Here is a 27,029-nt window from a genome sequence, read left to right on the forward strand (position 1 = left end):
TTCCTTCATTGCACAAATCAAAGTATTAATCATGTTGATGTCTGTTGGATAATACATTACTTAATAAAAAACCTCTGCAGTGTTGAGGTGGGGAACCCCAAAAAGTAGGCTACATTAGAACTAGATACCATATAGCTTTTGCAGCCACATGAGAAATGTTTTCTGCTGCTTTGTTATTACACAGGTAGTTGGTTCTTTCAGCTAAAGCCTAGTAACTTGCATTTGTTTTATGCATATTGGGTTTTGTTCTATTACTTTCCAAGAAATTGTACTCCCCTGAGTCAGCTGTGTTCATTGGTCAGGATAAATTCCAGCATCTGACACTATTTCCATTAATCACAGACAAGCCAGTATACGTGAGCAAGATAATAGAACAATAAAAACAATATCTGGTGAATGGGAAACATTATTTATGTATGCTGTTTGCTAATACAGTAGAAGGTATCTGGAAGGCATTTTTTCAACTTCGATAGATAAACTGGAAGAGAAGAAGATGGGCATTATGTGAAGTACTTACTCCACAGGGAAGAAAGTGTCTGGAACCACACAGGTCATGTAGCACCTTGGTAACACTTTTACAGCCTGTCGTTATTACGGCTATGCTACAGTCGTAGCTGCTTCATGTATTTGCAAGCAATTTTAAGGTAATTTGTTACTAAAAAGCTGAGAAATTAATTTTTATTATACTGATCTTAAGCTGGACCTGTGAAGTTAAATGCTTCACCCACTCACCCATCTGTAAATAACATATTTAGTATTAAGTGTCTTCCCACCCATTACAAGGTAGGCATCATGGATCTAAAATACAAAGCATTTTTCTTCAATGTATTGAGCAGTCAAGGCATTTCACTTAACCCTGTTGTATTAAGCCAGATAGGAAACAGAGCAGTTTAAAAAAAAAAAAAGGCATAAATTGTACTTGTGTAAAAATAGTTATTGGCCGTAAGAGGAAAAAAAAAGTAGTACTTGGACACCCATAATCTATAAAGCAGTCAGTTGCAATTCAAATAACTCTAGTTCTCAGTGGCATACTGAAGATACCACAAGATACTTTTTACATATATCAACGATGCTACAACACCTAGTCCGATTAAATTAAGGCTTTGTTTCTTTATTAAAAAGAAAAGTTAGTAGCCTTCACCACCACACAAATACAACAGTCAAGGTTCTGGTGCTGTGCAGAGGAGGCACAATGAAGATAACTGCCCTGTGAACAGGATAGTTTTGTGGCAGGCACCGCTGTGCGCAGAATTAAGTTGGTTTCCTACAGCACGAACTGAGGGAAACAAGCTGAACGGCCAGGATTCAGTGTTCAGCAGCATTACTTATGATCCTGTATCATTCACAATAAGGCCCAAAATGGTGCAATCTAAACAGGATAGCCTAGGAGTGATTCTTCTCTTGTCAAAATCTTGATTTATATTAGAAAGTGGCAAAAAAAATCTCACCTTTCTTGGTTAAAAATTACATAAAAATGCTTTTCTAAACCAGAGGAATCAAAACCTTAATTGAAAGGAGGAAGGGAGAGATAATCCAATTCTCACACTGAAAAAAACCAAACCACTGTCAAAAAATAAGCTCAGAGCTGGTACAAGTTTTAACACAGGATACCAAGTATTTTCTTGATAACATACAAATAGCAAACAAATACAGAACTGGATTACTTGGTTTTATTCCAAGAACTCACTTTTCAGTGTAATCTTTTGCAAATGTATGCCATTTGCAGTACAAGACTATCTAGGCCCCATGCTAGATTTCTTTATATTTACATAATACCAGCACAGCTTTAACTTCAAGGAACTTGCTCTTGATTTACAGCAGTGGAAGACTAGGCTTTCTGTTTCGGAACTAGAATTAAAAATAAAGAACGAACATTTCAGGCAGTTTGTTTTCCCTCTTTAAAGTTCAAGCATTAAGGTGCCTATTCCGAACCATTCTAAAAATGCCTCAGTTCATTCTAAAAAAACTTTAACTCTTGTGCAGACAGTTTTGATTACACTGATCCAGGTAGTCTGCTGGACAGTTTAACAAAGTTGTTTTATTTTTCATTTCCCAAAACACATTCTCGTTAGGCTTTGGAGGACTTGGGAATACCCAGGAATTATCTTCCAGAGAGCTCTTTCCATAAGAATGGTGTTCCTGAAATGTTTTGCCATCAACTGGAACGGGCCTCTCATCTGTCCATGCTTGTAGAGTCACCCTTTCAGATGGGATTTTTATATCTCTTGGCAGAGGGGGAGACACAGCATTGCAGAGTACTTTATCATTTTGTGAGAGTTTTTTATAGACTATCCCAGGCGTCAAATTCTGCTTTGAAATGTCCAAGTCAACACATTGTACTGGTGCAGCAGAGGCAGCTGAAGAAAGAAGATAAAAAAGATTTTAAAGTTACATAATGTAACGCATTTTCCATATACTCCGAATGTACTACAGTATAGCAGGTATGTTAAACCCAGTGTTTTCAAGCTACAAATTTTCAGACCATATTTTACTTCAGTAACTACTTAAAAGTTACGAACAGAACATACTAACCTCCTCAGTCTGATTTTGCAAGATAAATCAGAGATCCTGAAATTGCAATGTCTAAAATATACCCAACAGCAAGGAAACCTCCCAGTTCCCACCTGAACACAAATAAACTGATCATCTTTTTGACATGACTGGAATGAATGCTGAAACAGAGAGGATTTTCCTGCACTTGGAGAAATCGACCAGATTCAGAACATGGCTCACACAGAGCTTGCTGCTGCTTCTTCCTACTCTATTGATTCTTTTAACAAGTTGTGTTCTCAGGCTGCCAAGAACCTGAATTCCCACTGTCCATGAAGCAGTAAGAGGGAAACACATGGTGCTCACAAGTTCTCTGTGCTGCGCTACTGTCTGACTTCTGAAAGGAAAGCGACAGACTGCAATCAATGTTCAGCCATCTGAAATTCCAGGGGCTTTAAACCATGCTAGGAAGGGGAGGATTTTGAAATAGAACAGCATCTACCCGGAAGAGCTGCACCTTCCATGCACATCTGAACAGACAGCCAATAATTTACATGAACATGTAATGATTCCTGCAGTTAAAGAAACTCACGTTTTACAGGTAGTTTTCTAGAACGGCTATGAATCTTGAGTACAAACTGTGATTTGTAACTTTAGTTCTTAAGGGACAGAAAGAGGAGCCAGTATCTTGGTCAAAGAATACAACTTCCATTTGTCACTAAAAATTAAAAGGCGGTACCCAATTTGCAAACATCAGCCAAAAGCACTTTCCAATAGCACAGGCACTGTATCTGAAAGACAGACATGCTAAGGAACTGGATTTGGCCTCTTTGTGCTGACAGGCGTAAAAAGCAATTTGAGGCCTACAGACCTTTAGAAGTTCAAGAAAAATGGAATACACTGAAAATGGATTGAAAAATGTAAAAAAAAGCCTCATAAATGGACACACGTTTGTGAAAATGCCTCCATACATAAATGACAGCTAAGCAGAATCTGCATGTTAACTAATATTGTTAACATCACACACAGAGCAATGAATACATTGCGTTCTGCAGACTTTACGCACCTCTTATAGCACCAACTAGTTTGTATGCAGTAAAATACCTAGTACTGCAGGTATAGGAAGTAGAAATTTTAAGTCAGTTCTACCCATATTTTGCATAAGCCAAGATTTTTCTGTAAATATAAGCACAGATATATCTGCATTGCATTTATAAGTGTGGCTGACAAGCAAGGTAAATGAAAAAATAAATACAGTTTTCATTTCTGCCAAGCCTGTCCACTCTTACATACTTCTGAAAAAATTACTGAAAAAAGCCTATATAGTAAAAAGCAAAAATCCATTGTTTCCCAATTAATCAAAAATGCCTTTTATAGCTGTGGATGTACAACTGCATTAGGAACGGCAGAAAATCAGACCGTTCACCAAGTAGGAGAAGAGAAAAATCAGTAGCCATGTAGTGGCAAGACAAATAACTCCAAATTAAAAATAACGACAGAAAGATGCTACATGATCACATCAAACCTCAACAGACTGAAGGATTAAAAACATCATTCAGTTCCCAGTTTCTCTGCTTCAGTTATCTGCCAAACATGTCTTAGAATTGTAAGAACATTGACCCACCCGGTAACAACATGATCAAGTCTACAAAATATGTTGCTAATTTATCAGCCAAGTACCAGAGAGTGATCACTCATCACTGCTGGCCACAGAGAAAGGCAGTGATTGACCTGGAGGTGAATCCTATCGCTCTCTTACCGAGCCAATCAAAGGTGTTTAGAAACAAAATGTCTTGATCTTGTAATGGACAGGGACATTAGAGACTGTCAGCAATATATTGTAGCCAAGTTCACTGTCTTTCACTGGCATCTTCTGTATTCTGAACACAATAAATACCACCACTGAAGTGAGCAGAAAATGAAGGAAATAAACACTGCGATAAACAGTCAGACTGGTAGCCTGGCCTCACCAGAGTAAGAACACTCTCTGAGAGAAATGTATGTATGAAACAGAGGAACCACCTGATGAACTGCTCATAGAAATTATACATGTTTTACGTGGAAATAATTTTCCCTTTAATTATTTGCAACGTAGCAGCAGAAGTAAGGCAGTTTTGCCATCTCAGTATTTGACAGTCAGAAAATGTCATCTTGCCTAGCATTTTGCTAGAAAAGACAACTTTTCTGAATGCCAATGTAAAGAAAAACACAACAATAAAGGAATTTCAGTCTATTTAAAGTCTGATTTTAAAATGTTGCCAAATTAATACTTTATATATTCCATACTGGGAAAAAAAAGACTGTGTTTGCAAAAAGATTTTTTCCCCCTAATATGAAGTAGTTGTGGTAAAAGGTCAAATACGAGTAAACTTAACACCTCAGCCTTGTGCACATAAGCAACACTTGACTGAGAAAAAAGCCACAAGGGGAACAGAATACAGTACTGAAGAAAAAACACATCAGCAACACCTTTATGTGTGAAGTTGACCAGTATGAGACAGAAGCAAAAGCAAAAAATGGGTAGGCTGGAACCATAATATAGTCTAGCTTATCAACTTCAATTGATGAGATTCTGATAAGATATGATAGCTAGTTTCTGTTTAAAATGCTACAGCTTGAATCAACGGTTTGTGTTTGCAAGGTCTATTACTGCAAACAACTGACTTGCCTTTCTTGGTCGCTGTTGGGTTTGTTTTCAGTTTTTGTAGAACCTCAGCTTGCATGTCAGTCGCTAGACGCAAATTAGACATTTCTCTCTTCAGTTCCCAATATGCTTGTTGCACACTTTCAAAACAAAATTTTTTGGAAGTTAAATATTTGCCATCTCTAAAGCACCCTCATGCCTATTAACATGCTTATCAAGCATTAACTGTTGATAAATCATTTTTGCCTGACATACATCACCAATTTTACTAGAGTACCATAATTCAAAATGAATTGAGCATCTTAAACTGATGGACCTTTGTATATTTTATTTGACTTTTGCATATGACAATATATAATTATTATATATTAACATACTAGATGATACTAATAATTTCAAGTTCCCCAAATGGAAAGAAATATAAAGCATGTTCTCCAATTTCATTATTTAAAACTGACCATCTTACCATAAAATTAGTAATCTCAAAGGAATACTTTTTAATAAATACATTAAATGGACACTAGACTGCAAACAAAGTAGAGTATTAACTTTGAATGGCTTCTGATAAATGACCACACACACCATCATATATTATGATCCTAGTAATGTTAATTGATCATGGTTTTAAATATTCAGTCAAAATCAGTATTTGGGTCTTTATGCCATGCATTTTGCTGCAATGAATTCAGACTAGACAGCAGAGATCTAACCTGAGCACCCACATACAGACCAAACTAAAATATAAAACATACTGTTTCATATTCAAGTCATCTGATTTATGTTATTACAACAGTGCCTTATCCAACAGTTTAAAAAAATAGTGACAATTAATTCTCTGGTAAGACAGCATAATATGGGAAACATAGTTAGCAATAGCACTGCTGTTCCAACATTGAAGTTCCAGGTTATTAGCTGGTAAGAAAATCAAGAACAAGAAAGTCAGAAAAGTCAGCATCACCATATGTTTCGTGGTAAAATTTCAAGCAAAGGCTCACTGAACACCACATTTATGTTGATTAAGAATTAACTTAGTGTTCAAAGACATGAAGATGCAGTTACTTCAACTTAAACATTAAATAAATGATTTAATGTTTTTTTAATGCTCAACACATTTATTGAGAACAACTATCATGGATGAGAGTTTTCAGAATATTTCTTTCCTCCTCACTATATTCACCTCAAAGATGTTTATTTGAAAACAGCTCTGTACTTCAAACTATTGTTGAAATGATTAAGAACTATTAAGCTATATAACAACTGTATTTTCAAACATGCATATATACAGTTTTCTATCCCTCTAAAATTAGCAAGTTCGGACCACTCCTGCATGAAATTTATCAGACATGAATGTGTTCAAAAGCACTGTGAGAAACAGCTATTACTCTGTTCTGCAAGTTAATGCTAAGAGTTCCCTTAAATCAAAAAAGTTAAACCTTCTTCTATGCGCAGAAATATTTCCCCAGAATACAAGAATTCAGATTCAAAAACTCTGTAAAAGAACAGAGGAAGCTGATAGTTTAATAGGTAATGTATTAGTTATCAGCAATTCTGATAGATAAAGTTAAAATTTTCAGAACTGGTATTTCAAGAAGTTCAGCTAAACCTGGACATTTATACTGGAGAATCCATTTGGCTCTTTGAATTTTTAAGACATGACAATTTTAAAATTAAGTTAATGTGGCAAGCACTCTTAATTATTCACGTGTTTTGGTCTCAAAAATAAGATCAAACAAAGTTTGATATAACAAAGTTATTGGACAGTTCTATTTTGATATATTTAATACAGAAGTGGTAAATATAAGAACAGGTCAGTGTCAGCCACCAACCAGAAGGGAAGTGCTTAGATAAATTTTGTAACATGCATTTAGCGCTTTTAAAAGCATTTTGCAAAAGGACGCAGGTACGAGAATTCCACTTAAATCACACATAACTTATTTTAATTGGTTTTGTGGATACTGACCTAGAATCCCATTGCAAACCCTAATTTTCAGCGAATTTGCAGTTGAAGACCAAGGATTCCATGTGGTTGGAAGTTTATCCTATGCTGCCTTCTAACTTGTAATATAAACCCTGAATATGATAGCCTATCTAAATCTACAGCAAAGTAGATTTGCAAACGAAGAAATTAAAGTCAGATTTGCAGGCTGCTGACAAATGTGAAATAATTACTTTCCCAAAAGTTAACTAACTGCAAATGCCTCCATCTCCCATAAACAGCAGGATTGCTTGCTACAACAAGTGTTTCGCATAGGGGGTTTTTCAATTTTACCACAGATTTTTGGATGGGCTTACATAATCAGTACACATTACACATTTATTAAACACTATACTGTACATATGCTAATTCAGATGATTGCCACCTGAACATCACTTTGTGGAATAAATCTGCTCTGGCAGATCAGAGAGATAACTGCTTTACCTTGAGATAACACCTTTTATCAAGCGTGTAAGACTGACTATGAAGCTCCAGCAGAAACCACAAGAAAAAGTGTTAGCTAGCTAGCTCTCCAGTCAAGGTGAAAGGTGAAAGTGTAATTTGTGTATAGCGTGTATAGTATCATCATTACGCCAGAGAACATATGAAAAGAAGTATCTGTGCTGTTGCCTTTCAGTGACTGATTTCCTTTCCCATCTCTTCAGTAGCCAAGTAAGCAGCAAGGTATTACACTAAACAATCTGTCATTATGAGGGACCACTCTTCCCTCTTGTGGAAAATCATGTAATTACACAAATAGGCATAACTGGGTATAAGAGATGCAGTTAGTATTTCATTTCTGCAAGACAGAACATTTGGGAACTTTCAAGCATTCATGAATTGTTCTTTTGCATAAAGAACTAAAGGATATGTATACACTTTCTCATATGGCACACATACTCAGGAAAGGATAATATAGGAGTTTAGAACATAAGCACAATTACTATTTGAACGGCTGCAAAATGAAAACAAATGCTTTCTGATATGTTAGCATTTTTCTGGAAAATTGCTATTTCTTTTTGAATAGGTCACACAATAGCTTCTCAATATTAAAAAAAATCCTTTAAAATGTCTTTTAGTAGAAATACTATTGCACTGTGCTAAGAAAGAATGTATGTTCCAACACTATGCGAAGATCTGAAGCCATCACCTATGCAAATACAGAAACCTCCCCATATGCAGAATGAAGATATTCTATAGCTGGGATGAAACTTCAAAATTTATCTACCACCTCCTCAAGTCAACTAACTATTAAAAAGCTGATTTTTAAATACAAAGTAATTTAATTTCCATTTTCTGTACAACAATCTGAAAATGTAAATGTTTTCTTATCATCCTGGACTACCAACGTAACAAAGAAAAAAAATTACAATTATCTTGCTAAATCAGTATACCTAGACTTGAAATTAGGTTATGTAATTTGAAATAACCCATTTGAACACGCTGCAAGAATATTTACTTGTTCAATCAACTGTCCCTCAGTAAACTAAAAATAAAACATGAAAGCCACTTCATTTTCATACCTCTGGATGTTTTGCCTTTGAAGGTCTCCATTTAATGGATTTTCGTCTTGAGCCTGCTCCTGCATAACACAGTGAGGGGAAAACAGAGAAGGAATGAACATATGATTTCAGATCTTCTATCTGAAGTGAAACTACAAGTTTGCTAATATTAAAATTCAGAAGTGATGTAGTCTTCATTTGTGTTGGCTGCAGTGGTTTTCAAAATGGACATAAAGACTTCTAGTAATAATTTCCACTTAAAAATGCTTAAATTACCTACTTATACGAAAGCATTGCTCAGCCACCACCATACTCTCTCTCTTCTTTTTTTTTTTTTTTTTTTTTTAGAAACCACTGAGCTCTTGGAATTTGTGTTTCTTCGAAAAGCAAAAATTGAGAAAGACTTTTGACTTCCATTTAAAAAAAGTAATCAGTCTTCTCTTGTTCCTTCCCTGCCCTGGTATATAAAGACCTTTAAATTAAAGAAAACTGTTTTGGTATAGATTTACTTCCACGAGTTACTTTTATAATAGAACATAATTTATACCCCTCGAGTCTGAAAGACTGCTTTAAATCGTGCATACAAGCAGCCTCACTGAAGTTAACAGGACTGTTTAACAAATCAAACATTGGGCTTGCTTCTTTAGTCATGTTTCTATTAGACCCTCACCTGTGACGAGTTCTCATTCATATTCCTTCTCTTCATGTTCCCTTCCTACTACCCTTCCCTCTAGCCAAAGCTGTTACGAATTTGATACCTGTTACTGTGGCTTCATGAAGGCCTATACACATTTCAAGCAACTTGTCAATATAATGTACACACTGCATCAACTACAATGCAAAACGTGAATATCAAATATCTAAAAATAGAAAAAAATAGAAAGTATACTTGCCTAAGGTAGGAAAAAAAAAATCTGAAAATGCTAACTAATTTTATTAAAAACAGTAGTAACAAAAATACCAGTTGGGTTTGAAACAATGCTGACTTGTCACTGCCCATTGATCACATTTCCCTGTATTTCACTTGACAAATTTTCCCCCTCCAGAAGACTTTCCCACCACCACCCATCAGAGATTCAATTTCATGGTTAAAAAAGAAAAACAGACAAAAAAACCTCCACAAAACAGTTGCGCTATATTACCTCACATTTGAAAACTTGTACCTTTCTATTTCCTATGGAAAATAGAAAGCAGTTACCAAGATCAAGAAGAAATGACATTTTAAAAAAAAAAAAGCTGTTCCTTATATTTGTTCTTTGCAACAAAAGCTGCTGACATAAGCATTATTTAAACAACATCATATCTAGTATTCCTTACAACTGCCATTTTAGTCTGTTCTTTCTAGCAACATTCATTCTCACAATACAATCTGCAATCTTCAATTATTTATATAGCTGTTACTCTATTCTGTACAGCTATCCGAAGACACTAGAACTGCACAGAAGTTACAGTAGGCCTTTGGAATTTACAAGTTATTGAAAACACCTAAAAGAATTCCAGGTACAAGTGAAAACAACAACCAACAGTATCAGAAGTTAACAAAACACCTCACATGCCTTCCAGGTAACGTGCTTTATCCCCACCTAGTGGAAAAAACACAGACTAATCCTGAGACAAGACAATCTCAATGCACATAACCCTGTCCGCGTAAGCCAGGAGTGTGGCATGACAGCAGCAGATCTGTAGAAGCCCGTTCAGTGCTGAGAACCCAATACCCCAACTGTATATGCTTTGAGGGCAGCAGGGGAGAAGGACTTGAGTTCAGGCTAGCTCTAGTCTGGTCCCTGAATGCCCAGGAGGGGCTGAGTCTTACATACCCTGAATATCAGCTCACTCAAATATGTGACTCAAGATTACATAATCATAATTATTAATGACCATAAGGAACCTAAAATCATCTGCCTCTTCAAACAATCACATTTAAATATTTTAAATTTATTGTGTAACTTCAATGTGACTGCAGAGTCCTGGAGACTGCCACTGTACCTTTTATCATGTAAAGCAGTAAGCATGCATGAGACATAATTTTTATAAATTTAATGCATTTTATTACTGTTAAGATATCTTAATTTCCTTTTTGAGAGTCTTAAGCACATCTACGTTACACAACGAGTCCGTCACAACTGACACTTGCCCCAGAAATGGCAGGGAAGAGCACTAAAAGAGGTATAGCAAGATTCTGGAAACCTTGTTACAAAAATTCACTTTCCTGTCAAGCTTCATGGAACTGCCCTGCTGTGCTAGAGCTCCTTAAACATAGTTCAGGATATCTTTTAACATAAGCGTTCTATTGTTTTAAAAGAAAAACAAACAAACAAAAAACCCAAACAAACCAGGTCTTGCCCAAACTTTCTAAGAATTCCAGCCCAAGACAAATACCAGCATAGAACACTTAGATTTGATTGGCTACTTAAAAGAAATTGTAAAGTTTTATTTTCTGTTGTTACGTGGGCAACAGCTGGGAAATTTCTCATATGTACGTGTACTATTTCCAAGAAACAACCCAGTCTATGAGAATAGTTAACGTTAATTTTACTAGGATGTTCATCTTTCACTCAGTTATATACTTTATATCTCTTTGTTTACCCTATACTTGCTTGAACAAGGGATTTAAAATAATGCTTAACACAGACAAATCTGTTAATACAAAAATTCCTTAAAGATAAAGGTACCTTCTGCTTGAGTTTTTTCAACTCCTTTCTGAGACTGTTGCACTCTTGCTTGAGCTTTTCTAGATCCTGTTCTAGACCATGCACTTTCAGGTCACTGCTCAGCTTCTCTATTTCCCAGCTGGACTGAGTAGAATTCAGATTTTTCATCACTGTAAGAAGAAAAGCAAGACAATCAGATTTCAGTCTCAGTTCAAGAAACGTAACTCAATATGTAAGGTTTCGCCTTAACCAGGCCATGCCCTACAAAAAATTATCCTGTACGTTCTGAAGAAACTGCAGTCTACAACAACAGAGAAATAGTAACACTGGTAAAGTTGTTGGCAGAGTAGTAGTCTATTTTTCGAGTTTAAAGTACGGACCCCTACTTTCCACAAATGCACCAGAGACTTTACATGAAGAAAAAGGAAGTAACAGCATAAAAGGCACTGGAAATACAAAAATCTGTTAATGGCAAACACGCATGATATATACACCAACTTGCATACTTCTTACATGCTTTGAAAACATAAGCCTTTTCCTCCCTCCGATTTATATCATTACATAATTTACCCTAAGTTTTTCCCCAAGTTTAATACCAAGTAGTTCCAAAAAGAACTACAAAAGATACAATCAAAACAAAAAGGTGAAGTCTAGCAGTTACATAAGTCTTTTTATTAGACAGAACAAAATTCACATGGTGTCTATTAAGAAGCAACTTGAGACAATCCTAGCATCAAATCAGTAGTAGGAGGCTAGTTAAACAGGAAGAAAAAGGAAAAACATGACAGGAAGAAAACCCTCCAGTCTTCAACTGCGTGGTACACTCACTTCCAGATCTAACAATTTAAACAAGCTTAAGCTACACCGATTTTTCTTAAACAAGGTACTCAGAGCCCACTTATGAGTAAAATTGATTACTAAATAAGGCTTGAAATCACCACATTTTCAGAGCTCTCTTCATCAACTGTACTTCTTACCTCCTTAAACCATGATGTCCTTAACAATGATATTAATACTACATGTGCTTTGTTCCTCTAAGTTTAAAAACTTGTGCAATTGAAGTAGTGCATTACATGCTTGAGGTCCTCTTGGAAAGTAATCCATTTCAAGCACAGCAATACTTAGAAGCACCCTTCAAATGACTGCATTTGTACAGAATCTGAAGTCCAGTCCACATCTCTAACTTTACACAGAGGGCATTTTCTTCTCTTTTCTTGTAACAGTACATTAATAAAGATTTTTTTTTTCTTCCATAGTGTTTTATTTTACATACCTATCACCTACACAGCACTCTTCACAATGGCAGTAACAGAAGCTGGATGTGGGTTTTTGGAATTGCCAGGGTACACTGTTTGTTTCTCTTTCCACCAGGCTCTCTACAACCAGCATCCTTCTACCATTCCTTATCCCCCAGCCCTTTAAATAGCTGTTGTTGACTGCAGCTATTGCTGTACAACATCCTCTTGTACCTGTCATATCCCAGCAGTGAAACAAAGCCATATATCAGATCATCTGCAGCTACCAGAGAAAGTGGTATCGACTGGATAGCGTTTGATACTTGAACAAGTATACCCCCAGCCCACTCTGAGGAAAAAGGTGTTGGGTCCAGAGATGTACATGACTAGTCTATAAAGTGTCAGGTTGTGCACATTTCTCAAATTATTAAATAACCCACAGTGGAAGAACATGACAGCCTCAGATCTTTACTACGGAGCTCCTCATCTATGATAATAAAACATGCCTGTCACCTTTTACAAGAATGAACACCACCTATACAAGCTCAAGGTACCTCACTGCAGTATACTCCTGTCTTACCTAGCCACTATATAGGATTAAACCTCTTCACGCCCTGAGATCGTAATATAACCACTAAGACTAGTCAACATACATTAAGATGAAGTAACCAAATGCATACCTTGTTGAGTTTCCACTTCAGTTCTTAGTTGTAACAGCTCTACTTCTTTAGACTGCAACTGTTCATTCAAGGTTTTCAAGGATTCCGCACTGTCTTTCATCTATTTTTGGGGGGGGGAAGCCATTTGTGAAGCTTTTTTCAATCATATCTGACAATTCAACTTTTTTTTAAAAAACAAAACAAGAAAACTCTTGCTTTGATTTTTTTTTTTTAGCATTAGCCTAGCTCAGTAATAAAATTGAGATACTTAAAATTGTTATTCCTACATAAAGTATCATCATGTACTTTAAAAACCTAAAGGCGTGATAAACACCACAGATCTTCAGCAAATAAAATTCATTCTACAGTAAACATTTACTAACTATGCAGTACTTACATAACATGCATTTAAGTAATTACTTAAAAAAGCATACCATTTTATCCAGTTTGCTTTTCAGATTATCTCGGTCAATGCAGGCCTCTCGATAGGCTTGGTATGCCTTATTTACTTGTTCACGTCCAACTGAACTGCATTCCTCTTCCAGTCGGGAGCCAAGCAGCTAAAAGTTTAACAGACATGAGAAATAAGAGTTTTGTATGTTATATTGAGAACTGCAAAATTTTCAAAGTGCAACAGTACAGTCTGCAACATTAAAAAAAAAAAGCTGTTAAAGTTTAGAAAATAAACTAATCAAATACATTGTTATGGACCAAAATTTTTTACAGAAGCACAAGAAAGGCCATCTACAAATTCTGCAATCTCTAACCATGCTTAATGCTTGCTAGTTTACTGCTATGAGTATTTAAAAACCATCCACAAGTCATGATTACTCACACTGACATGCCCTTAATCATATTTTTTCCAGGCTCTGAAGATGTACAAACTGCTTTTTGGAAAAAAGAGTTCTAAGCATATAAAGACACAACATATGGAAAATGAAGAGGAAAATGCATGTAATTTTTTAATGACTCTTAACTTCAGTATGTTTTTCAGTGTATTTATGTAAGAAAAGCCAAAGCAGAATTATTTTACAAATAACTTAACTTCCAGGTCACCACTACCTCATTGCCCGCTGAAGCAAGAGACAAGCAAGATGGAATAAACACTATCAACTAGGTTGTCAGAAAGAGGGGAGCAGAGTTAAAATATATTCAGTATTTTTAATAAGACAGTAAGAAGAGAAGTCTTACATCAAATTATACCTGTCCATATAGAAAGTTCTTGTTTTGACTAAGTATTGCATTATCCTTTTTATTCTGTTTATTCTGCACACTTGCTTTAAAATGTTCAGGCATTTAAACACATTCAGTGTACCTAATGTAGATATTTGCGACAGATTTATATGCATTTTCTTAAAAATTAAGAAACACACACACAAAAAAACAGAGGTGACAGAATGTATCTACCTTAAATACCTCCCCTTTTAGGTGTTTGCTTGAAAGAAAGTTCGGGAAAGCAAGCCATAAAAATAGGAAGCTTCTGCCCCTTGCTTTTTGTATTGACCCTCAAAATGTAATATTCATTTTAAGTTTTGTCCTTTACATTACACCCCCCTCTCCAAATAAAGCCACTCAGAACGAACATAAGCCTTAACAAACTTTCTGGAAGTTTCCATACACTTTGAAATTTAAAACTCAAAAGGGGTAACACCCCATGTATTTTTTATCATACAGGTATACTAGCCATTAACAAAGACTGAAAGTCAGTTCTTAACAGTCTAGGCCTTCTCAATGCCCCTCTTTCATGGAAGCATTTTTATGGTATTCACATACTAAAACAAAAGTTTTCTCTATGGAAAACAAAGTATCATCTTCAAGACAATTAAGTTGAACTAGGCCAAACCAAAAGACACAAGACTAAGAGGGACTGTCAAGGTCATCGAGTCCTGTTTACTGTGATTTTGAGTAACCTCGTAAAAGATGTTACACTCAGCATGGTTCAGAGAATATTCCTATCCCCAACACCCCTCCAGGACCGTACATAAAGAAAGTGCTGAGGAAGTTTTGCTGTTTGACAGAAAGTCAATCCTGTCAAACTAGTCACCAAGAATTCCTGAATAAGTGTTTGAAAATTGTACCAAGTGTGACTCAAGCTCTTCATTCCAATGCCACAATAATACATACATAGTTTGTAAGCTTTTAAAGAGTCAGCAGCACATATTTAGGACTAAGTCCTAATAAATGTCTCAGGTCTAACTCTAGGATCTATCTTTCCATCTTATATTGGAAAGAAAGCAATCTATCGAAGTCAAGACTTTCTGCAGTACAACGACACTCACTGCTGAACGATGGATATACGTTTAATGATAGCATTCTCTACTGGGGGAGAAAAGCCTGCGCCATGGTCAATTTTTAGCTTTAATGAACTTCACTAGACTAAGGCCATATAAAACTGCATATAAAACAAATTCCTAGATTCCTTTATGTTTTAGAATTACTGAATCAAAAAATCGCTAGCCAAGACCTCTATGTTAAGCATTGCAACTTTGTATTTCATGTTTGAGACTGGTATTAGGTAGACCTAGCCAGATATTTTTAACAACCAGTTTTCCCTTGTCATTTCAGTATGCTGAGCCCAAGAGATTCTTTTGATAGACAATCCCTGGATTCTGACTATAGACTTGGCACCTCACTAATCAACAATACTAAGTCACATGTGCCTGAGTTAATGAACACCATGAAAAGGTAGATGAAATACAGAAACGTTCCAATGCAACTACACGTCTTTCTGAATCAAAGCTAGTGTCTTTGCAGGGCACTACTGCATTGCATCACATACATGCCCAGTAAGAATCAAAAATCCCAGTATGATGTAACTAGACTACCAGAGGAGGAAACTGTGTTTCTCTTAAACAAGTAAAACAATTTACCCGAAGTTTTTAACTTGGAAATTATCTTAAGTACGTATTTTAAATACTTAAACCATTTGCTCCACCATCTAGACAGGAGCAAAAAAGTAGCTGCTACCAGAAGCTGATAAATCAACTTTTTTCCTACCTTCTCTTCTAGAATTCTCACTCTTTTTTTTAAAAGGGAGTTCTCCTTCTCTGTCTCCTTTAGCCGTTTCTTGATATCCTCATATGCAGTGACAAGTGCGAAGTGTGAGGCAACAGACTCATCTCCACTGTAAGATGAAACAGGAATCTCCCCATCTCTCCTATGAGTGTTGTCTGCTTTTTCATGGTTCAAAATACAGATGTCATCCTCTACCAATTCCTCCATGACAGCTGTTAAAAAGACAGATATGAGTGCAAAATTTTCACAAAGACAAATTCATCAAGAGTCTCAAGTCTGAAAACCTTCCAGAATAATACTGCAGGGTGTTTCTGTCCAAGTATGACAAGACTGAATAATTAGGAAATATCTTAAATCTTGCAGAAAAATCTTGAAACCCATTATACACTGAAAATACACTGCCTAGAAAAGAAGCATCTTTCACTATTACTTCATAAAAATATTTTGAGTATGCATCAGATTTATGAACCCCCACATTCATTTTTATTAGGGCTTAACACCATTCTAGAATTTGGCTGGTATTAAATATTTGAACTCCAAAGGAATACTGTGTCAGAGTTTTTGCAAGTCAGCACTGAGCAGTAAAAGAGACTATAGTTGCAAGAAATTGACTAACTACTGTGGTTCCTGAGCACAAGTGCCAAATCTCCTTCATTCTTAAATGCAAATATTTATACTTTTGCCAAACTTTAAAATGGAATCTTAAGGTACACTTGCATTAGTCCTTAAAGAGGCTGCATGAGCAGCTATTCTTTACTTGGTCACAGTAGAAAACATCCTGCTGAACAATAATCACAGTAATTCTTGACTGCAAGTATGTTGAGAATGAAAACATACTCAATAACATGATCTACCTCAACATGCATGGAGAAAACTGACAACAATCTGACCGTAAGAAAAGTATCACCCTAAAATACTAGGCAAATCCACTGGAATGACAAATGCAAAGTAACCATTAGATTGAGTTTTCATTATAACACATATCATTTAGGCATAGCAAAACATTCAGTAAGAAAACAGCACCTTTAAAAAAAAACTCCATGTACTTTCTTGAACTCCAAGCCTCAAGGGAAAAGCCCCAACAGCACTCCCCTTAATATTGCTAGTTGTCAGGAACAAGTTCAGGGGGTTGATTTAAAAACAAGCAAACAAACTCCCCCAAAAATCCAAACCCAAACCCAACCAAACAAAAAAAAGACACAGCTCATACTTATTTAGTTGTGAAGATTAATATTCCTTGCATTTATATGCAATACTAACAAATGCTATACAGTATCTGATAAAATTTCTGCCCCCACTTAAAAAAAAAAAAAACTACTGACGCTACTTCTACTAAAAGCAGATTTTTATTTTTATTTTTTCCCCTTGAACAAATCCTTAGGTTCCTGATGATTAGCTAATGAACCAACAGAAATGCTGGAATGAAAGAAATGAGCATAATGAAGATAGTTTGTATTGTAGGAAAAAGCTATTTCAACAGAAAACTGACCTGACCAGCAGAACATTGCAGGAAAGACAGGCATCAGTGGGGAAAAAACCCACAGCCATAACTGCTGCCTCTACTGTGTATCTGCTATTTAACTGCAGACTAGACTTCCATTTGTTTAGCGATACTAAGAGGTAACGGGATCAACTGCCCTGGAGCTTATCTGTGTGGTTAAATTTCTCTCACCGTGCTAGCAATGGAAAAGCTACATGGACTGCAGCATTGTGAAGAGCTGTAGTACAGCTATAGCTGAACAATGGCGCTGTTATCATATTTGTTTCAATTTGCTCCAAGCCAGTTAGGACAACACGATAAAAAAAAAACTGTGACAGCTCATTTATACTAAATAGACAGCAATGGAGTTGCAACAGTGACGAAAGACAAAAAAACTACAAACCAAAACTGAAGTCCTTTTAATGGTTATCTTCAGGAGGCGAACAGATGCCTTGCATACTGTTCGATGTATTCTAAAAAACAGGTAGCCTAAGCTTCCCTTGTCTGTTGCTCTCCCTCATACTTAATTAGAAAGAGCCTTGCAAAAAAGGTTTGCTTCCTTTTCATTGCAAGAATAATACCACTCCATGCACAAGGTGACCTTGACCAAAAGCACTACATCTTTCAAACTGCATTAACTGACTGAAGGAATTGCTCATTTTGCCTTCCAAGATGAGCATAACATACTATCTTTTCCTCCCCCGTTTTACCAAGGGCCCTGCAAGTCTTCTCACCCATCTCATCAAATTCCAAGATCTTGCCTTCTCAAGGTAACACATCTCCTTTTCTCTGAACACTAGACTCAGATGTCATTAAAGAAGTGTCACAGCTTATCATTACCTCTTGAAGAAAGCAGCAGACTGTGTGACCTTGTACATAAAATACATCTTTATCCCTACACCTTCCTATAGCTCCTGAACTTGAGCATCATACATTCCCTATTTCTTGCACACATCAGTTCCACCAGGAGATGGCAATAAGGGAGAACAGGACACATCATCAGAAGATGAGATCATATTTATTCTGTATTTTGCTAACTAAAACTTCCTGCCTTTATGAGCTTCCAAAAGAGCAAGACCAAGTAAGACTCAGCATACACAAATACCATTTTATAAATTCAGGTATACTTAACCTGTACCTACCAAGAGCACTAGTTACACTAAGATTTTTTCACTTGAAAGATCTCATTTAGTTTTCAGGATTATTCAGCTCTGATTTTCTGATGCTGCTCTCTAAGCCAGCACTGGATGCTATTTAGAAGACAAGCATATAATTCCACATAATTGAAAGGGGCTTGTAATACATGTTTTTCTGAATTTCTACACACAAGGTAACTGTTTCAGAAGGATCTGACATACACATTTTTGACTAATCTTATTGCAACTAAGTGACGACAAACTGCCTACAAAAAAGTCTACTTCTCCTGAGAGACACGTACTGAAATAAGACACCTTCTTCTTAGCTCATCCCTTTAAAGAACAGATCTGATGATGTACCACTTTGGAGGGGAAAGTGGCAACACACTTTACAAAGGCTTAAATGAAGTAAGTGGGATATTCAGAAGGAATTATGCGATTTTTAAACTTTTTGCTTCAATTATTAAAAATAAATAAAATTATCATGAAACGTGCTTCTCTGTACTGGAAGCTAAACAGCCTGTCAAGAAGGGAAAGTCACAACAGTCACATTCTCTATACTTTATTTTTATCTTTCATTATCTATATTAACATAAAGTATTATTAATATTCACATACCGTATTACACTGCTACGATCAGCTTTACAAGAAACACGATTCAAATCACCACTGTCATCATGCCCAGCAACATGGAAACAAAAATCAAGACTTCAGACAGACACCACTTTCAAATAAATGGACAGATTTACATAAACTGACATTTAAATGCCACTGAACACCAATTTACTCAAAATTTTAGAGCATGACATGAAGGAAATATAATAATAAAATACTTATATTACTCGAAGTTTAGCATAAGATCACTTCAAAAAGCCATAGCGTAGACAGTCAGAAAACAAGAAGCTGTTTGTATTTTGAGATTTCCCCCTACCTCTTAAAGGACATTTCTGCTTTTGGAAAGGAGCACTACTCTTGAAACTGAAAGCATCTTTTCTTCACAAAGTAAACAAGCCACTATGATTTCTAAGAGATTTCATGATGCTATTGTCAGTCAATGTGAAAGGAAAAGTTTTTACTTATTTTATTCTAAATAGCTCCCCATTTTCTCCCATAATAGTTGTTCTACAAAACCACACAGTTTATAAAAAAACTCCTATAATTTTTTTACAATTTTTGCAGAAGAAAAAAATGAAGAAAAAAATGCATTTATCAAATCTCAGGTATAAGTTGATATAAAATAATTTTAACAGTTAACTCTATTAGTAAACATCAGTCTGTTGCCTATGCTTACTAAATATTCCTTTTATTGCATATTTCAAAAAGTTTCAAATCTCACAGTCTACGGAACTATATGATAGACGTTTTCTAAAAGTGCTATCACTTCTGTATTGGATAGGTGCATGATGACTCAAAAGTAAGTTATAAAAATATACACCACTAACTGTGGTATACATTAGATAAGCATGAGGAAAAAGTCACATTAGAAAAATTAGAGCAGTGTTGCTAAATATATCTAAATAAATCAACACAATCTAAAAAAGAAAACAAAAAAGCCCCTAACAGTTTACCTCTATGCTGCAAAAAACTTTCTGAACTATTTCCAAAGAAAAAAATAAATGCACAGTTACTCCTCCAGCACCTGCTAAGCCTGTATTAAAAGGCCAATAAAAGATATAAGCTCATACAAGAATAAAACCTGGCTGTTAAAACAGTGTAAGATCAGCAGTTCTATAAAGGTCATGGTGCAAAGCACAGTTCACCCAGCTCTTTGTTTTGCTGTAAGAAAAAAAAAAAAGAGAAAGCACACTCACAAATACTTCTTTCTCCATAAGAAACTCTCTCATGAAACCCTTAGAAGAAAAAACGATACAAAATGGGGCTATATCTGTAAGAAATCCCTGACTAGAGCTGTAGCCTTTAATTTTATTCTTTAAGGTCAGGAATCAAAATTTAGTTTCTCCAATACTATATTATATCATTTAAAAAATAGGAACTGTAAGCAACAATCAAAGAAGTACTTTCTGACACAATACATGCATTAGATTATTCCGCAAGTTACGACTCCTGAAATCTGGCAGTGCCAGTAAGCCAGGATGGCTTAATGAGCCCAACCACAGACCTCTGTTCGTGTTGTATTCTGTTTGACTTCTCCAATTCAAAGCTACGCCTGTATGCACTGCTGCAAATGCCCCAGAGCTGTCACTCTGAAGCACTTGAGTGAATTGTGAACACTCTGCAGTTGCAATTCATGAGATTAACTGGTTACTCTAGTACAGATTAAGTGAAAGATTGCCCACTAAAATATTTAAAGTGATATACAGACAAGTTAATGTCTATGAATACAACTGATGTCCATCTTGGCCTACTTAAAGCAAGCTTTACAATCCCATGTACCACACATCCCATCCCAAGAAAGGTCTCCCTAATACTTTTGCCTGTGACAAAGAAACACATTCCATTTATACTTTTTTTTTAGAATGATCTGCACATGAAACAGCCTATTTAAAAGGACTTTAATCTTTGCTTCCAAAAATAAATACATTAAATGAGTATCAATACTAGTGTTTGTATTAAATAATCAATGTTTTTAAAAAAACCCAAACAAACAACCCAAATACAGTGTTGACAGTATTAAGTAGTTGACAATATTGTAGTATTAAGTTCTAGCAGGAGTAATTATGCCCACTCTTTATAAGCATACAAGTTTGAAGAGATGGCACCACTTAAGTTTCCTTTCACATACTGTAGAAAAGAATGGTTTCCAGAAACCACTTCTGTTGATCATGGATGCTTAATGCGGGTTATAGAACAAGCTTTAAGATTTAATATATTAAATATCTTGAGAATAAGAATGTTTTCCCATTTCTTACTAACGCTTAGCAGAAATATAGCCTTTCTCTTCATAGAGCTTTACAAATATTAGTCATTAACACCATGGGAGGTAGTGAAATATAAAACACATTTTACATAGGAGGAACACAGGATGCAGAGGCTCTAACAGCAAGCAGACCACTGCACAAATTTCTGTAGTTTGAAATGCTAATCTTATTCTCGGATCAGGAGGAGAGACAGTAAAAGCAGGATTACATTAACATTTTCCCAGTATTGAGCAGGTTCCCATTTTGCCCCATATTTTGATTTGAAAGCGAGTGGAACGGTTTTCAAAATATTTCCAAATGTCAAAGGAAAATAATTTCAAGATGGTATTTTCCTGATTTTTTTTTCAAGGCTACTGAGAGTCTGAATCATTTTACTTTGTTTACCTTCCAGACTTGAGGGGTTTGACTTCACAATGGTAGTATGAACAGTCTCCAGCTGTTAATAATAAGAGTATAATTTTTGTACTGGTTTAACTTGCCTTACATAGAAGGGTGTATATATGCATATAGACGTAAAAATAAAACATTAAATTCAAGAAATGCCTTTGATCCACAGGAATCCTGAATGAGTGTGTTGCAGCCCACACCTTAATTTCAGAAAAGTTGTACTGCTTTTTTCTTTTTAAAAGACACTCCAGCACAGCAACAAAAAATACAGAATTCCTGCAGTCAGCATCAAAAACTCCACACAGTATATGGACTGTATGACACATCATGCTAAAACAAGCAAGACTTTCAGTCTCTTTAAGCATCTATCATTTTGCATCTCTCCCTCAGAAATCTTCAGTTCTCTTTGATTCCAGTGGTGAACAGTCTGTTCTACAGAGAGAGACATTGCTTTTTACAGATACTTGCTCCATTTTTAGAGCAAAAAATTTGCACGCCCCCATCTCAGTAGCTGCTAGCTTTGGCCACTGCTTATCCTTCTGTATGGACAAAGTCCACAGCCCCAAAGCACTCCCTAAGTGTCCATGTGTAAAAGGGCACAGCCCTGCAGCCTCAGCATACTTGGTGCTCTTTCAGAAACACGTCAGCACATCAGCTAAATCAGACCTCCAAATCACTTTCATTTTGCTGCCTCCAGGAAATGGAAGGTTACTGTCTCTAAGCTCACAAACCAGATCACTGTAGTTCATCTATCGTGAACATCGGGGTAAGCTAGAGGAGCCAAGCAAAATCTCCTTAGGTACAACAGGCAATTGTTTCTATCTTAAGCTTTTTACAATAAATAATCTACTCTCACAAGAAAAGTACTGAAAAGCCCATTTTATGACAATGGTGCTTAATAAATTTTACTTTCTCTGAACAGTTTCACCTGAACAGTTTCACACTCCAGTATCTTCATTGCTAATTTGCAAACCCTATGCATCCTCATCATAATGTATTCAGTTTGCCTTTCTGTGGATGCTGTCACAGTAATCACTTCCCTGACAACTATCAGAAAGAGGGGAAAAAACCCTCAAAAGTTGGAGTCAATTAAATATTGTCTGCTCAACATAATATAATCCTGTTTATTAAACTTTCAAATTTAATCTTGAAACTAATTAGAAGCAATACTGCCAAAGAAACACAAGTAGGAGCAAGATTGCTTCTGACTGTTAAACCTTTCTAGCACCAAATGTAAGTATATTCAAAGGTTACTGAAAAACCCGTATGTTCTCATGATAACACTGAATGTTATTTTAATAGACACTTTTGTTGGTGTTCATTCCTTCCCATTTCAGAATATTTATAAAGAACAACTATTGATGAAAGCTAAGAGGGTTTGTTTTTTGGTTTTTTTTTTTTAAATCTTCTTTTGTAAAATGAACAGTAGGTCCTACCTCCCAGTCGTAAGTTTCCTCCTACTCAATTCAAGTGTCATATTAATTCACCTTCAATAAGTTCACAAGTTCAGTGATAAGGTATTATGAAAGCCTTGTATAATTGCATTAACTTTTGATTCAACTGGAAACACACCTCACCTGTCACAGCTATTAAAAGGCAAGTTAAACTGAGTTCCACTGATGGCCCTTGGTCATCCTGCAATTCACTAACATAACATCTGGAGGTTTTCAAGCCACAGCTGGACAGGGTGCTAGATAATCTCATCTAGGCTCCCTTTTCCACAAAGGACACAAAGGACTTTGAATGGTCAAGTTACTTACGCTTCACTTCCATTTAATTTCTTCTCCCCAAACGTATTGTCAAAATTTAGTAGCATCTACCATTTTATACACTAAGAACTCCACATAAAAAAATACTATATAAATCATGTAAATAATACTTAATTAATGAAATTATAGTACAAACATATAGCAAAAACATAAGACCGATTGCAAAGTTGGCTGTGGATAAGTCATGTACGTATGGAGTCTCTGAAAGTCCCCCTCAGCAGAACCCACCATTGACTTCTACCAAGCTAGTTACTAGCCTGACTCTTGTGTTAATCCTATCATCGCCATTTTAACAAACTGGCTCTCGTTGCCACTGTAACTGTTTTACTGAATACAGACTCTCTACCTAGACTTCCTCTGTTTAGAAAATACCTGTGAAAGAATGAAAACATGTATCAAAAGGTAAATCCACATTGCATTTCATCCCATTTACTTCTACCTTTTTGCTTATTTTCTTCAAAATCTATTCTAAAGAAATCAGGTATCGATAGCATGTGCAGTAACAGGTCTGCACTTTTTCCAGGGTAGCATTCACTTTCCTAAATAGATATCCCTCATTTAACATTTTCTAGTCATAACACACAATCCCCAATTCAGTGCTTCTATTGGTATCATAAGAACAAGTGTTACTGGATTTGCAACTTCATGTACAGTTTTTCCAACATTGTGAGATGAAGTTACTCTATTTCTCCACCCTGAGTATACTGAATATAGTTTGTTCATGTATTTGACCTGATAATTTCATGCTTTCCTCACCTTTTAACTATCACATAGAAATCAAACATACTGAATACCAAATCAGAGTATTTGCTGAAATTTAGGCAATCTTAAAATAATCTCAAATTTATTACCCATTTTTGTTGCCCAAAGATGTCACTTCATCTCCTTTGCCCTTTTAAAAAACTTTTTACTATTTAATTTTCATTGTAAAACATAACCTAGCTTATATCCTGGTCACTTTATACTTTTCTGGACTGTAAACCGTAGCATACAAGGGCTGGGGGGGGGGGGGAAGGGGGCGGGGGGAAAGTAGTTTTAGAAAAAATGTGAGCTTTTTTGGGGGGAAGTGGCTAAAACCCTCATATAATCTGATCTAGAGTTCACTCAACCAGTGTTTCCTGCCTTCTGACTTCACTCAGAGTTGTTGGCTCAAAAATTGTGGTTAGAATTTGGGGTAACAGTCTCCTACTTGTTATAGTGCAATCATCACTTACTTCTATCACAAGTTCTTTCATAAAATACCAATTATTCAAAGAATGAAATGTAGTAGTATCTTAGATTTGTTTTGGTTTCTATGATAGAAATACACACGCTAACAGATAACTGGTATTATTAGCAGTAGTAGCATTTGATCACACACCAATATTCAGGAAATTAAATGTTTCCCATAGTTAACAATAACATTTCTCAGAGCCCAGAGCAGACTTGACTGTTATGACAATAACTGTCCCCTCACTCCGCTTTTTCCAGAGCTGGCTTCCAATATGCTGATTTTACTGCATACACACAGCTTAAGACAGCAGGGGAATTAAGGGATTCCTCGAGAAATACAAAAGCTCCTAAAACCACTCACTGGAACAGTTTACAGCCCAACCTACTCTCACTTCTAAGTTGCCGGGAGACAGATTTATTTAAGGAGATCAGAGTAATTCCCTACCAGGTGAAACATCAGGAGTTTAAACTGTAATTTCTTAAAAGTTGAAAGCATCATTAGCATATAAGACTATCTTCACACTCATCCGTTCTCCCTTCTTCCAACCCAACGCAGCCTGCAACACCTGTATTCCAGTCTGCTCCAGTATTTCATCATGTTTGTTTTCACATCTTGCACCAATAATCCTACCTGGTTCACTTCCTTTGCCAGATCCCCCTGTACTAACACACAAATTGCTGCTCTAAGAACTCACCCACTTTTTCAGCTTAATTAGATGCAGCTTTTTGGCCAGTTTTCTTGCCTACCTAAGGCCCACTCCTGACTCCTTAGCAGCACCTTTAAACTACGCTCACCGTCCCACAGCAGGGATGCCCCTCTCTACCCAGTCACCCTTCGCCTGTACAGCAAAAGCAGGCAGCGACATCACACAAGACTCTCCCAACCTGCTCCTTCCAGGAGAACGACCGTATTTTAGGAAGATAAACTAAAGATCGGCCAGAACCGCCTCCGGCCGCAGGGACCACCGCTCCTATTCCACCGGGCAACGGGGCACGAAGCTCCCCAGCACCGCCGGGGATCCCTCGCGAGAGGCAGGCCGCGGGGCCGGGCCGCACACAGGCGACGGGCCACAGTCAGCCTCCCTCGGCCCCCTCCGCCCGCCCGGGGCCCCTCCCCCGCGCCAGGACCAACCTCTCCGGGCCTTGCTCGGGCCAGGCGGGTCAGTAACGGGCGGCAACCTCGGCGGAGAGGCCGTCGCGGTCTCCGCTCGGGCCCCCTGGGGTTCCCATCGCCGCCGGCCCAGCCACGGTGTCCGCCTCCGCCACCGCTGTAAATTCCCGGGGCGCCGGCCCCGCCCCCCGCCTGTCGAGGAAGTCAACAAACGCCTCACGTGACGCGACCTCGGTCCTTCGGCCCGTCTCTCCCGCCAACGGGCGCCCGCTGCTCCCGGAAGAAGAGAGGCCGCCTGACCGGGGAGGGCGGGCGACTACAAATCCCGGCATGCAAGCGCGGGGCGGGGGGGGCCCGAGCGGAGCGCGTCGGGAGGCCCAGCTCCCCCGCCAGGGCGCAGGCCGGGGCCTGGCTCCGAGCGCCCTCCACCCGCCTGCTACCCGGGAGGCGAAGCGACGGCCGGCACGGCGGCGGCGCCCGAGGCTGAGCAGGCAGGTGCAGTGCTCGGGGGCGGCGCTTCCGCCCCTCTGACCACGGATCGACGGCCCGTCAGTGCCCGCTCTTGGCGAGCAGCTGCACCGCAGGGCAACGCCGCTAGAAGGCAGCGGTGTAAAAAGACTTCTCCCCTCCCGGAGGTGCACCGGATCACCCACCCCGATACAAAATAAGACCGTAATAAAGCAATAAAGATCAGTGCCTTTTAGTGGGAGCTGCCCCCAGTCAACAAGCACGTACGGTGGGAAAAGCGTTTCCCAGCAGACGGAGCGCACAGCTCCCTCCGAGCGCTCCTGAACAAAAGGGCTCTTTCTTTTTCTTTTTACATTCTTTAAACTATTTCCAGCTTCTGAAGAAGTTTACACCTGTGCAGAGTTGAAGGGCTAGCG

General features: G+C 37.4%; 1 protein-coding gene across 1 annotated transcript; it reads right to left on the bottom strand.

Annotated features, from left to right (window-relative positions):
- Window positions 1-26,263, bottom strand: AZI2 (5-azacytidine induced 2). Its single transcript, XM_059818475.1, has 8 exons — window positions 26,167-26,263; window positions 16,154-16,383; window positions 13,591-13,716; window positions 13,178-13,277; window positions 11,284-11,432; window positions 8,633-8,691; window positions 5,159-5,274; window positions 1-2,357 (listed from the first exon to the last, which is right to left on the bottom strand). Exons 2-8 carry the CDS (start codon window positions 16,376-16,378, stop codon window positions 1,969-1,971), a joined length of 1,164 nt encoding a protein of 387 aa, XP_059674458.1. The 5' UTR covers window positions 16,379-16,383; window positions 26,167-26,263; the 3' UTR covers window positions 1-1,968.
- Between the last annotated feature and the right edge of the window lie 766 nt (window positions 26,264-27,029).

This window comes from Gavia stellata, chromosome 6 (genome assembly GCF_030936135.1).
Source record: "Gavia stellata isolate bGavSte3 chromosome 6, bGavSte3.hap2, whole genome shotgun sequence".
In the NCBI taxonomy this organism is placed as follows: Eukaryota; Metazoa; Chordata; class Aves; order Gaviiformes; family Gaviidae; genus Gavia; species Gavia stellata.

Bases quoted from the DNA above. Each gene is read 5' to 3' on its own strand.
- AZI2 (XM_059818475.1), bottom strand. From the start codon at position 16,378: ATGGAGGAATTGGTAGAGGATGACATCTGTATTTTGAACCATGAAAAA. The intron at 13,278-13,590 runs GTATGCTTTTTT...CCCCAAAAATAG, and splicing joins AAAGCAAACTGGATAAAATG to ATGAAAGACAGTGCGGAATC. The intron at 8,692-11,283 runs GTACCTTTATCT...TGTGTTATGCAG, and splicing joins TGAAAAAACTCAAGCAGAAG to GAGCAGGCTCAAGACGAAAA.